Source organism: Oncorhynchus masou, chromosome 30 (genome assembly GCF_036934945.1).
Source record: "Oncorhynchus masou masou isolate Uvic2021 chromosome 30, UVic_Omas_1.1, whole genome shotgun sequence".
In the NCBI taxonomy this organism is placed as follows: domain Eukaryota; kingdom Metazoa; phylum Chordata; class Actinopteri; order Salmoniformes; family Salmonidae; genus Oncorhynchus; species Oncorhynchus masou.
In genome coordinates, this window is record NC_088241.1 from 4613489 (window position 1) to 4626149 (window position 12661).

The 12661-nt window shown below is 41.6% G+C and overlaps 1 protein-coding gene across 1 annotated transcript; it reads left to right on the top strand.

Moving 5' to 3' along the window:
* The first annotated feature begins 1342 nt into the window (after positions 1–1342).
* LOC135521856 (ubiquitin-conjugating enzyme E2 S) lies at positions 1343–10533 on the top strand. The gene is made up of 4 exons (XM_064947629.1): positions 1343–1817; positions 3177–3324; positions 7969–8159; positions 8298–10533. Exons 1-4 carry the CDS (start codon positions 1815–1817, stop codon positions 8655–8657), a joined length of 702 nt encoding a protein of 233 aa, XP_064803701.1. The 5' UTR covers positions 1343–1814; the 3' UTR covers positions 8658–10533.
* The last annotated feature ends 2128 nt before the right edge of the window (positions 10534–12661 follow it).

Below are 12661 nucleotides of genomic sequence, written 5' to 3' on the forward strand. Positions count from 1 at the left end.
TACATTTAAGTCATTTAGCAGACGCTCTTATCCAGAGCGACTTACAATTATGTGTGAACATTAGAATGACGACCATATTGTTACACAAAGTTGCTATTGTAGTAATTCCCAAACATATCTAACATTTTGACTAACAGTTCATGCTTCTGATAGCATCAAATGTTCTAAATTCTCTCTGATTTGTTGCATTCTAGCCTGGTTGCCATCTCTGTGTCTCTGCTCAGCTATTACATTCCACTCCTTGCCAAAGCCATTGACAGGAGTGACAAGTAGTTGAATGTTAGCTAAAAAGACTGGTACCTCGACTAGTATTCAATTCAAATCAAATCAAATTGTATTTGTCACATGCTTCGTAGAAAACAGTTGTAGACTCACAGTGAAATGCTTACATACGGGTCCTTTTCCAACAATGCATAGTTAAAGATCAAATAAAATAAATACAAATAAAATAGAAATAGTAACACAAGGAATAATTATGCAGGGAATAACGTGGGAGTACCAGCATCGAGTCGATGTGAGGGGGTACAACGTAATTTCAGGAAGATATGTATTGTACATATAGGTGGGGGTAAAGAGAATAGGCAACAGGCTAGATAATATCAGTAGCATATGTGGTGATTGTGAAAGTGTGTGGTGTCAGTATGCATATGTGAGTGTGCATAGTCACTGCAGGTAGTCAGGGTTGCCATTTCTCAATATTGTGTAGAAGTCTTATTTATTTTATCTAGGCAAGTCAGTTAAGAACAATTTCTTATTTACAATGAGGGCCTAGCCTCCCAAACCCTAACCCAGACAACACCGCCCTACGGGACAATCACGGCCAGTTGTGATACAGCCTGGAAACGAACCAGGCTCTGTAGTGACACCTCTAGTACTGAGACGCAGTGCCTTAGACCGCTGCACCACTCAGAAATGTATTTGGTTTGGGGGTAGAAGCTGTTCAGAGTCCTGTTGGTTCCAGACGTGGTACATTGATTTGATTGGTACCACTTGCGGCAGCACAGAGAACAGTCTTTGATGATTTGTTGAGCCTTCCTCCGACACTGCTGTCTATAAGTATATTGTATGGTAGAGTTAGGTTAACTGGGATTAGGTTATATTGAAGTTTAGAAAAAAAGTTTATATTGTGTGCGGCTGTCTGTCAAGATGAAGGCCTACCCTCTGGGTGGGTATGAGTTTTTCAAACGCACCTATGGCTTGGAAGCATTTTCGACATTCTCGACTTTGGATGGCTGGTGGAAATGTCAAGTATGATGACGACGGCGCACCAACGATATGTGATTGGTCTTGTTCGTTAGGTTGTTTGTACACGTGATGTATGGCTAAAATACCGATTGGTCAAGACAACACAATTTCATTTGGGAGACGTAGTCGTGTTCCGTGTCAACGAAAATAGTAGCTGGCTAGCTACTCTAGCACTTGGCCACCACATAACTTTGGCTAAAAACATTTTCTTCCAGTAGCTCGCATCCCTTCACTGTATACTTTGTTTATACCAAAAAGCAGGCTGGTTTTAGCAGAATAACGAATTGGGGTTTACGTGCTATCAGTGTGTCTGGACTTTTGAGGAGAAGAATTTCAGCTAGCAAGCTGCAGCTGGCTAACGCGTTAGCATAACTTGATCGCTTGCTTGGCCATTCGAGATCTAAATAGTCGGCGATAACTGCATTTATTTGAGGTGTCGTGGACCACTTTCTCATCGATCAAGCACAAGCTGCAACTATTTATTAGTTGCTAGCTACCGTTGCTATTTAGACGAGGATCACAGAGTTAGCTAGCCCCAGTCACCTGAATACTAATATTCTTCGGAAGACATGGTAAGTTAAAATTTTCTAGAAACACTTTCATAAATGGATACAATTATTGGTTATTTAGCTAGCTAACAAAGCAAGTCAAATTGTTTGCCAGCTGTTTAGCTAACGTTAACTAGCTAACTACAGTAACGTTACTTAGTCGAGACCTAACTTAGCTAACTAGTTAAGTAGGGTAGCTAACGTTGGTTGGTTATTTGCTTCCTATAGTTAACTAACTGATGTTCGCTGATATAACGTTAGCTACGATTTTCTTTTTCAGGCTAGTTCAGTGTTGACACTTCTCCCGAACACAATTTAAATGGGAAACTGTCCAACATAAAGATTAATCACTAACTAACTTCTACACGATTGTCAGCAAATTAACTATCATAACGTTAGCACTCCCCAAAGTTGGCGTTTGTAGCTACCTATGCAAGTTAGCTAGCTACCTAATGATGATTTGGCTGGCTAGCTACCTAATGTTAGCTTGCTAGTTAGATATCTTACTTCCTCTCTTTTAGCGAAATTGATGAGTTGTAATAAAAACTACATCAATGTTACACGATTGGGCGATTTAATGGTAACGTTACATTAGCTATTTGACTTGACAATGATGTGAACTAGTCAGTAATTTTAGCCAGCAATGCTACCATTAGCTAGCTTTCGGCTAACTGTTAATTCGCTAGCTAGCTACAACCTAGCTTTATTTGGCAAAGACAGAATGGCTGACTTGATGTCCGTTTTGTATGGCTAGAAAATGCTTATACAATATCTTAACTTTGACCGGTTTGTATATTTATCAATGAAGTAAACTGCCAGACATTGGCTGAAATCGTAGTTGTCAGTTGTGACACACAGCTTATCCACTGCACTCTCATGATATTAACGTGAATCACCACCTGGCCTGTACTGTATTCGACTCAACTCCACGATTTACGATGGAGTTGAGCAGCGACTAGTGTGGGCAAACTGGAATTCCTTAGTCCCATACAATTCCGTTTTTAGCAAAAACTTCTGATTATAGCATCCAAAGAATAGCCCGCAATTACACAGAAATTAAAAGAGTAGTTTTTTATTCAAATTGATTTTGTAACTTAAGGAGCTCTAGTCTGTTCACACTAATCGCAGCTCATCTCCATCATAAATCGTGGAGTTGAGTTTAATCGGCTACAGGCCTAAGGTTTATCAGACAGTAGATGGCTACATTGATTCTGAGCAACCATTTTGGCTTTACTGACATTGTCCCTTACTGAGATTTTCCTGTTATTAATGTGTTTGTGATCATGGGATATGTGGGTTCCATATCTATAGTATTTACCATATGTGCACCTTTCTGTTGGTAGTCGGACCGAATAGTAATGTATGTGTGTGCCCCATTTATAGAACTCCAATGTAGAGAACTTGCCGCCCCAGGTTCTGCGTCTGGTGTACAAAGAGGTGTCTGCACTAGCTGCAGATCCCCCTGAGGGCATCAAGATCTACCCCAGCGAAGAAGACATCACAGAACTCCATACAGCCATTGAGGGACCAGGTAACACATACCTCTGTCATGGAAAATGTTTTGTCTGCCTAGGGAAGCTGTGATGTAGAACATGCTGGGGTTGACATTAAGCTATCAAAGGTGCTTGTCCATCGGGCAAGTACAGGCAAAGGTCATAGTCACTCGCCCAAAAAACAAAAATCTTCTTTTACACATACAAATGTAAAAAAAAAATGAACATTTGTTTGAGTGAGTCAGCGCACTTATGACACTATTCGAACACGTTTTTTCATATGTTTCATGCTAATTCTGTAGAGAAGTTCTCTTAAGGCGTCAGCGTGCTTCAGTTCAGCTGGTGGTTACCCGGAGTCGGCTAGGCGAACCAAGCGAGTGTGCTCGCATACTCCCTTAAAAGACCTTCGCTTGGAAAAACAAGTAAAAAGCAGAAATATAGTATTGTTTGTCCATTTTTAAACGCCATAGCCAGTATACACTTCCTCAACATAGGCAGAATTAATCTAAGATAACTCAATAAATCTGTCAATAGTTTTGATGTTTTTGACAAGGATGTTTGCAGTATTTCGCAATTAAACATTTTCATGAAAATGAGTCGTCTCTTGTTGAATGACAACCGACTTCACTGAAGAATCCCTACTGTTGGCTAATCACTGACAAAGGGGTGTAGACTTCGGATATGGACTCTGGCTACCAACTTTGGCTTGCCGCAAGAAAAAATGTACGCCCAAACAACAACACACAAATTACTGAAGTCCAACACTAACAAAAACGGCGCAAAATATTGTCTTAATATATGCACAAACTCTTCCGAACTGTTTTGGCTGGGAAGCATGCAGACGCCTTTACTCTGACAGACTTCTGATGAAAAGGGTTAAAGTGTGTGTTAAAGTATGAAGTATTGATCACACATGTAAAATACTCCATAGAGGCATGAAATTTAAGTCTCTGGTACTTTTGTGTACTTTTTAGACAAAGGTTCTGAAAGTAGAGCTCAGCAGCCAAAAGTGGTGCTTGGAAATTGCATACTATCGCTCTGCTGAGTGTATCTTGTTACTGTCACTCAAATGGTGAGGAGCTGAAGCGCATTTGCTGAAACTAATTGCTATGGGTGGGCCCAGGGGCTGGGGCTGACCCATGTGGGGTCAAATGTAGGGGAAATGGTGCAGCACAGCTTCCAGAAAAGTCGCTTTCAAACTTTAGATTTTTTGGCTAATTCAGGTTAGACCTCAACTATGCTCAGATTACACACTGGTTAGCTAACACATTACTAGAGGCAGTTGGCACAAAGGCCTAACCTTGTTGGAGGTACTGAACCCCACCAGTTTCATATGCGCATTCACCGAACCCTTCTTAATTGGAAAAATAAAATATATATTTTTTTCTTCAAATTCAAAACATAGGTATATATTTACTGGTGCACAAAATGAACCATGTATCAACATCACTGTGTTCAAAGAATAAAATCATCAACATGATTTTCACACAAAAACATAATAATGAATATTTACTGCAAATCACTGTGACTTCTGCTGTTTCCTCTCAGAAACCAGTTCAGAAATGCATGGCTTCAGCTTGGCAAGTGCCACTCATGTCATTTTCGCAACAAAGTCTGTTCCTTTTCTTCGTTTTTATGTCCAGCATCCTCAAAGGATTGCTCGGAAAGATATGTGGTAACAAACGGTATGAAAATCTCCAGAGCTTTCTTAGCAATAACAGGGTACGTTACCATTTGTTGACACCAAAACGTTGAAAGCGTTGTTCTGAAGAGTTGCTGTTGAACCTGGCTCTGCTGAATTTCATTGATTTCATAGAGGTATTCAGCATTGACATCTGTTGTCTCAACACTAAACGTGAACGGCTGTCTCACCCATGCTGGATATGACTCTCTTGCAGGGAAGTATCCGTCGAGAGACTTTGCAAGCTCATCTAAGTGTGTGGCAATTGCTTGCTTCAGTTCAGCGGGTACAGAAATGTCTCCGATTCCAGATACATCTTCGATCTTACTTACACAGTCGTCCAGCAGGGGAAAGTTTGAGAAGTTATCGTTCTCTGTTTGTCGTTTCCATAACGGTAGCTTTTTTTGAAAAGCCTTCAGGTTTTCCTCTGCTTCGATGATGTTGACTCCACCGCCCTGCATCTTTTGATTGAGATGATTGAGAGCCACGAAGATATCAGCCATGTACTCTAAAATGAGAATGAACTCAGAATTTTGATGTAATCTGTATGACAATGTTGGTGCTCTTGCAAAAACAGGGCTAATTCCACACGCACGGCAAAAACACGATTCAGCACCTGTCCCTGGGATAACCACCGAACGTTAGAATGGTACAGAAGTACCTAGAATTCAAAGCCCATTTCTTTACACAGCTCACTGAAGATGCGGTGCCTCAGAGCACTAGTTCGCACATAGTTCATGCATTCCACTACAATTTGTAATACTTCTGCCAGTTTTGGAGGCAAGGTTTTAGTTGCCAACGCATGTCTTTGCAGAATACAATGCGTAACAATGATGTGAGGTGCATCAGCTTTCACTAGCGCACCAAAACCAGACTTTCTTCCCAGCATGACTGGAGCTCCGTCCGAACAAATTGCAGAAATCATATCCCACGAAAAGATTGTTGTCTTTGAAGAAGTCATCCACAAGTTTCTTCACATCAGCTGCCTTAGTTGTTGTTGCAAGAGGCTTACAAAATAAAAAAATCTTCCTTTATCACGTCGTCTTTCACAGAGCACGAATACAGCAAGCTGGCTTAGATTGGAAACGTCTGTGGTCTCCTTTGGCCTGGGGTTCTGTACAGCACTTTGAGATATCAGCTGATATACGAAGGGCTATATAAATAAATTTGATTTGGTCTTGTCGAGTTGAAGGCGGAATTTTGCCGGGCTTGAAATCAGATCTGCAACTACTTGAGCCAAGATGTCTTTGCTCATGTCCTCTATTCTGTCGCTGGTGGTGTTATTTGAAAAAGTTTTCAAATAAAAAATATTTTTTATTCACCACCTTCCGGAGACACCTGAAACCCCACCTCTTCAAGGAATACCTAGGATAGGATAAAGCAATCCTTCTTACCCCCCCCTTAAATGATTTAGATGCACTATTGTAAAGTGGCTGTTCCACTGATGTCAGAAGGTGAATTCACCAATTTGTAAGTCGCTCTGGATAAGAGCGTCTGCTAAATGACGTAAATGTAAGTTATCCCAAATTCCTCAACTTCAGCCTCTTTTCCCAGCATGATGTTCGCCATCTTCAACACAGCTGGTTTTATGAGTGTTTCACCAATGGTATGTGGTTCTCCCTGCTTTGTGATCAGGTAAACAACTTCGCACAATGCTGTGAGGATCGGTTTGTTGATGGGTACAAAGCCGAGAACAGGCAGAGTAGCCTTTTCATCGAATCTGTCTCTCTTCACCTTGAATTCAGCGAGTGTTGTGTTCTTGTATTTTCCTTCTCCATGCAGCTTAAGGAAGTGTTCTCTTAGTTTTGCCGGTGCTAGACTAGAATTGCTCAACTTGGCATTGCAAATCATGCAGTTAGGACGCTGACTCCCATCACGTTCCGTTATACCTGTGAATCCATATTGTACATATTCGTCCGACCACTTTCTTTTTTGCTCGACATAGTAAGTATGAAGGGCTTAAAATATTAAGAAAGAAATCACAAGACGTACCATCACGACAGTCACAAGTCGACTACTGAGCGTACCAAATTCCCTGCAGCACAGATAGGCCAAGCGATGTAGTGTGATCACCTGCAGCCAACGATGGCCAAGCGAGGGGTGTCATCATGAATCATATGAGTCGGATGTGTGTCTTGACCTCCGCCGAACCCCTGAGACTGACTCACCGAACCCCTGGGGTTCGATCGAACCCAGGTTAAGAACCACTGGCCTAAACATTTGATTTAGTTGTCCAATATTCACTGTCTGAACTGGAAAACACTTAGGCCTACTTGAGTTGCAAGGTCATTTGTTAAGTTATGGACTCCTACCGCCATTTGAGAACTGACATTTGCTACTGAAACAGGTGTGTCTTTCTCACTAATTTCACTGCACGTTTAGCCTACTCCTGTTTCAACAGGGTGTAATGAGCTTATTATTGGCTATTTGCCTTCATCAAAACAATGTTTTTGTTACATATGTCCATCTGTAACCTATTCTAAATAGTAGACTAGCAGTTCGCTACATGGACCAGATGCATAATTTTTTTTCAAATCTGCAGCTTGTAGTTGGAACACATTTCCCTACTTTAATCAACCAGTCCATTTTGAATTTGTGATAAAGCTGTCGTGATTTGGCAAGGAATGTAGCTTGTTTACAGTTTTGTTTGTGTATCCCATCTGTTAGATGCATTTTTTATAGGCAGTCATTTCTATAGTCTTAATGGGAGCTTGGGTGCGCAACTCGTTTGTGTAGAGGGAGCGTTCGGATCTGAATGGAGTGAGAAGAGTAACGGAGGTGAAAGAGAATGTAGGGAGAACTGTGTGATCACTTGGCTTGATATATTTTTTTACTGAGTCACTTATGCACATGAACAAATTGAACTCGAGTCGACGTGAATGAACGCTAGTCTTCAGGACAAAAGACAGATTCCACCTTACCGACTGTTGAGTTTACCTGCCCTGGACAACTAGTAATGTCAACCCCTGCTTGACGTGGTTTATTTATTGTGCTTCAATAGAAGGAACCCCGTTTGCCGGCGGTGTTTTCCGGATGCGCCTGGTCCTGGGGAAGGACTTCCCTGCTGCACCACCGAAAGGCTACTTCCTAACCAAGATCTTCCACCCTAATGTGGGCCACAAGGGAGAGATCTGTGTCAACGTCCTGAAGAGGGACTGGAGGGCAGAGCTGGGACTCAGACATGTATTACTGGTAAGAAACATTTAAGCATCTCTATAGGTGCTTCTTTTAATAATCCATTTTCTTTTCTTAACATATTTTTCAGTGGTTCAAGGAAAACCTTGAAAATATACCCTGACTCTCTGGTGTTCATTCTCTCTCTCCCCTCAGACTATCAAGTGCCTTATGATCCATCCCAACCCTGAGTCTGCTCTCAACGAGGAGGCGGGGCGTCTGCTCCTGGAGGACTATACAGAGTATGCGTCCCGTGCTCGCCTCCTGACTGAGATCCATGCCATGGGGGGGTATGGGGGGACGTCGGGGGTGCCCCAGGACCCCGCCGATGGCCCCCAGCCCAAAAAACACGCAGGGGACCCTACCAAGAGGGCGATGGGGCCAGGGGTTGCCCCCTCTGCTGCTCTGGGTAACGGAGCCAATGGAACCAGTACTACCTCCAGCAGTAGTAGTAGCAATAGTAATGTTGTAGGGAAGAAGAAAACTGATAAAAAGCGAGCGTTGAGGCGACTATAATGCTGTTTGTAGTCTTCTCAGTGTGTGTGTATTGAATATTGTTCCCCTCTCCCAGACTCTTTCTATACCCCTGACTCTGTACTGTCCCTTTTGTACTCATTGCATCTTGTATCCCTGTTCATTCCTTGTTGCCATATATTCTCCCAATCCCCTCTGGATAAATCCATATACATTCAATTACTTTTTGACAGCACCCCTTTTTGATTTGAATGAAACCTTCCATACATATTTGTCTGTTGTAGAAGTGCTTAGAAAGTGAGTTTTTGGACCTCCATGTCAAAACACAAAAGATTAAGGTGCTCAAAGTTGACCCCTTTTGCGAAACTCGCCACACAAAGAGACATCCATGTCAACATCACTGGAAAAGATAAAAGGTTGAGATTTGATATATTTTAAAAGCTTGCAAACCGGGTTGTCAGACTATTTAGTAATTTCTTGGTTGAGTGGGGTATGCAAAATGAGGCAACTTTGAGCACCTTGATATCCTGAATGTTTATGGCATTTAGGTCCCAAACGTCACTACTTTCTGACCACTTCTTCCATGGTAAAACATGCATGGAAAGTTTTGTTTAAAACAAAAGGGATGTTGTGAAAAAGTGACTGAATTCAAATGGGTTCACCGCTGTGTTCTCTCCATGGTTCCTCGCTGTCATGATCAGAGAAAGGTTTTATTGTGTTTCATACACAGCACTAGTGATTGTGTGTCATACAGTAGCTACCCAGCTCAAGACTGTTCGAGCTTCAGTCTGACTCCTCTCCCCTATCTGAAATTAGGCATCTTTCTGTTCAGTGTTCACTAAACAAAATGTCTTAGATATTTTTCAGAAACAGAAAATGCCTCTTTCCCCACCTCCTTCTTGACATGGCTCCTGTTGCTGAAATGGTACTGTGTACTGCCCAGCTAGCCTCGTTGGGAAACTGGTGAGATGTCACGTCTGAGTTGAGTTACCTTATACGACATCAGGTTGTCGGAAGGGAGTAAGGGTGGAGGACTTATTAGAAGATTATGCAATGTTTTTTATTCATAGAGTGAAACACAACATGATGAGATGGTCATTCATTGGGTAGTCAAATGAGGAAGCAGCAATGAGCAGTTTTCCTAGAAAATGTTTGTCTAGTCGAAATGAGATGGACACGAAGGAAGCAACATTTGGTCCAATTATTACTTTAAAAAATGATTTCACCCCTATTTTTTTGTGTAAATGTTTATCCCCATGTATGACTATTCTGTTTTGCATTTTTACAAAATTGTCATTGTTTATTCATTGTCCAGTATTTGCCAGAGTGGTTTTAAAGTGACATGCCTATATTCAGATGTCTTGGTGCGTGTATGAAGTAGGTTATTGTCCATACAGGATTAGGTTAGGGTGCAGGATTGTGCATATCATTGATTTATTAATTATATCCCATATATAATTATGGTTATTTATTTATATGGTCATAGCGGCACATCTGGTCTTTAGTACTGATTTGCCAATAGTTTACTTGTGAACCTTTTTATTGTAAAATGTTTTTCTTTTGATTTTGTATGGATCAAATACCTGCTCCGGTCATATGCACTATCCAGCTCCTATCCTATTCAGAATTGGGGAAAAAACAATGTATTTGTCAATAGGGAAGCCTCAACAGATTTGATAGAAAGGAACTCCCCAGTTGGTATGCTCCTCTGACTGGGTTTCCTGGGCATGTTTTCTCCCTCCGATCTAAATGCATGTTGGCGCCTACATTTCCCAGGGAAACAATCAACAGTTGTCTTTTACTTCGGTGGGAAAGGGTGCCTGGGAAACAGTCATTGAGCGAAACTTAATGGGTGGGTATTTTTGTGTCCATTTTAAGTTATTTAAATGAATAAATTAGAAATATTTGGGAAAATGTATCATTTAGTTCTTTCTTCAGTGTTGGTAAGATATTGAACATATTATGGTGTGAATAGCATTGCTCTCTGTGGTACAGTAGTATATAATAACAGGGAAGGGAGAAATCAGATTTTTAGAGAGCCCCCAATGTAGGTTGTTCTGGGGCGTATTTCATAGTAACATCAAGATTAATGTCATCTGTAAAGGTCTGAGTACACGGGATAGGTGAAAAAGCAACAGGGGAGACGAGTCGAAGGAGGGAACCACTCCACTGTTGCGCTCCACCCATTGTCATGAATTCCGTACACACATGTTTAGTCTAGTGGAGTGTGCCCCCAGCATGCAGGCTGTCAGTTGACATATGTAATGAAGGGCTCCTTCCTCTGGCTTGGCTGCAGTGAGCAGCATGCAGAGCTACCAGCTACCCATCTGGGTGGAAATATCAGCCTCATCCTGGTAATTGCCCCCAGACACCTGGGTGTTGGGCTGGAGGTGATGCCAGGAACCCCCCCCCTATAGAAAGGTTTTCCACCTTCTAGTCCCCATCAGTGGAAAGGTTGATTCAACTGTCTATCGGAGTACCCTACCAACTGTCTATCGGAGGACCCTACCACCTTGACGATTACGGGGATAGAACGTATGGAGAGGCTGCGGATCCAACTTTTCTGGCCCCATCTTCCCAACAGCTGAAGGTCCCGAAGCTTTTGCTTGTGTGAAATTCTCTACTTTACACTCAGTCTTGGCTTTACAAATAAAGAACAGGCTACTGTTGCGACTGGAGCTTGTTTAGATCAAAGCTGAAACAATGTCTGCAAAAACACTGATACTGGTCTATATAACAGAACCAAAAATAATAGCGTAGTATGTTACTGTGTAATTTCTTATGAGATTTTAGGATGATTGTACAAATGGTCACATTTTTCTACAACACAACATTGTGCGCCATTAGGCGAAATATTTGATTTTGAACTAAGCACAGCTAGGCTATGCTACAGTTTGTTAACTCCGTCTGCTTGTTAACATGTTCGCTCACTACATAAGACAACACGAGGGTTATTCGTAACTACACTGTAAGGGTTCTTTGTAACTACACTAGGGTTCTTCATAACTACACTAGGGTTATTTTTAACTGCACTGTAGGGTACTTCATAACTACACTAGGGTTCTTTTTAACTGCACTGTAGGGTACTTCATAACTACACTAGGGTTCTTTTTAACTGCACTGTAGGGTTCTTCATAACTACACTAGGGTTCTTTTTAACTGCACTGTAGGGTACTTCGCAAGTACACTAACTCAAGATCTAAATATGAATATCACCCTGAAACAGATATGTTTGGTATACAGATTCTGCATGGATGTTTCACCGGTAATACTTGTGTTATCATAGAATTGTGAAGGGAGGTTCGTAGATCAGAGAAGGGTTAAGTACAGAATCTTGCACATGCACAAAAGCTTCGGGACCTTCAACTGTCGGGAGGAGAGGTCCAGAAAGTCTTATTGACAGCCACTGCCTAGAAAATGGGTGTGTTTGGGGGGGTAAGACTTCTGAAGCCAACTAGACAAAAGTCCTCGGGTGAAGTCTGGGGAGGTGCATCTGCAACAGCTGAAAGTTGGACACTAGTGGTTTTCCAACAGCAAGGCTCAGATCACATGGCAGTGTCAACATAGCTGCTGTTTGCAAAAGTTCTTCAGAATAAATGTAAAAGTTTATCACATACTCACAAACTGAAAACATACTGTGTGTACATTTAAATGATTAGAAAGTCTCGTATCATTTTTATTTGTAACCCCTGGAGCTTTAGAATCGTGGCAAGTTGGTAATGTCTTTGGTCACGTTCCCGTGGGTCATTCAAAAACACCATAATGATTGGTTGACAAATAGTGCCTCCCACAATACAGGTGATGGCTTCATGGTGCAGGTGATGAGAAGCAACTGCAACGACTTCTTCAAAAACTGCATGACGTTTGATCACATGATTATTGTAAGGTTCATGCAGTTAACACGTAGGCGCAAGGCGGACAATTTTTATAACTATAATGCAACATACTTTAAATGGTAGTGACCAACGATGGTCACGATTTGGCAAAAGTGATCCACTTGAACGCGCCCAATTTGACATAAATCATGTGATCAAAGGTCATGAAGG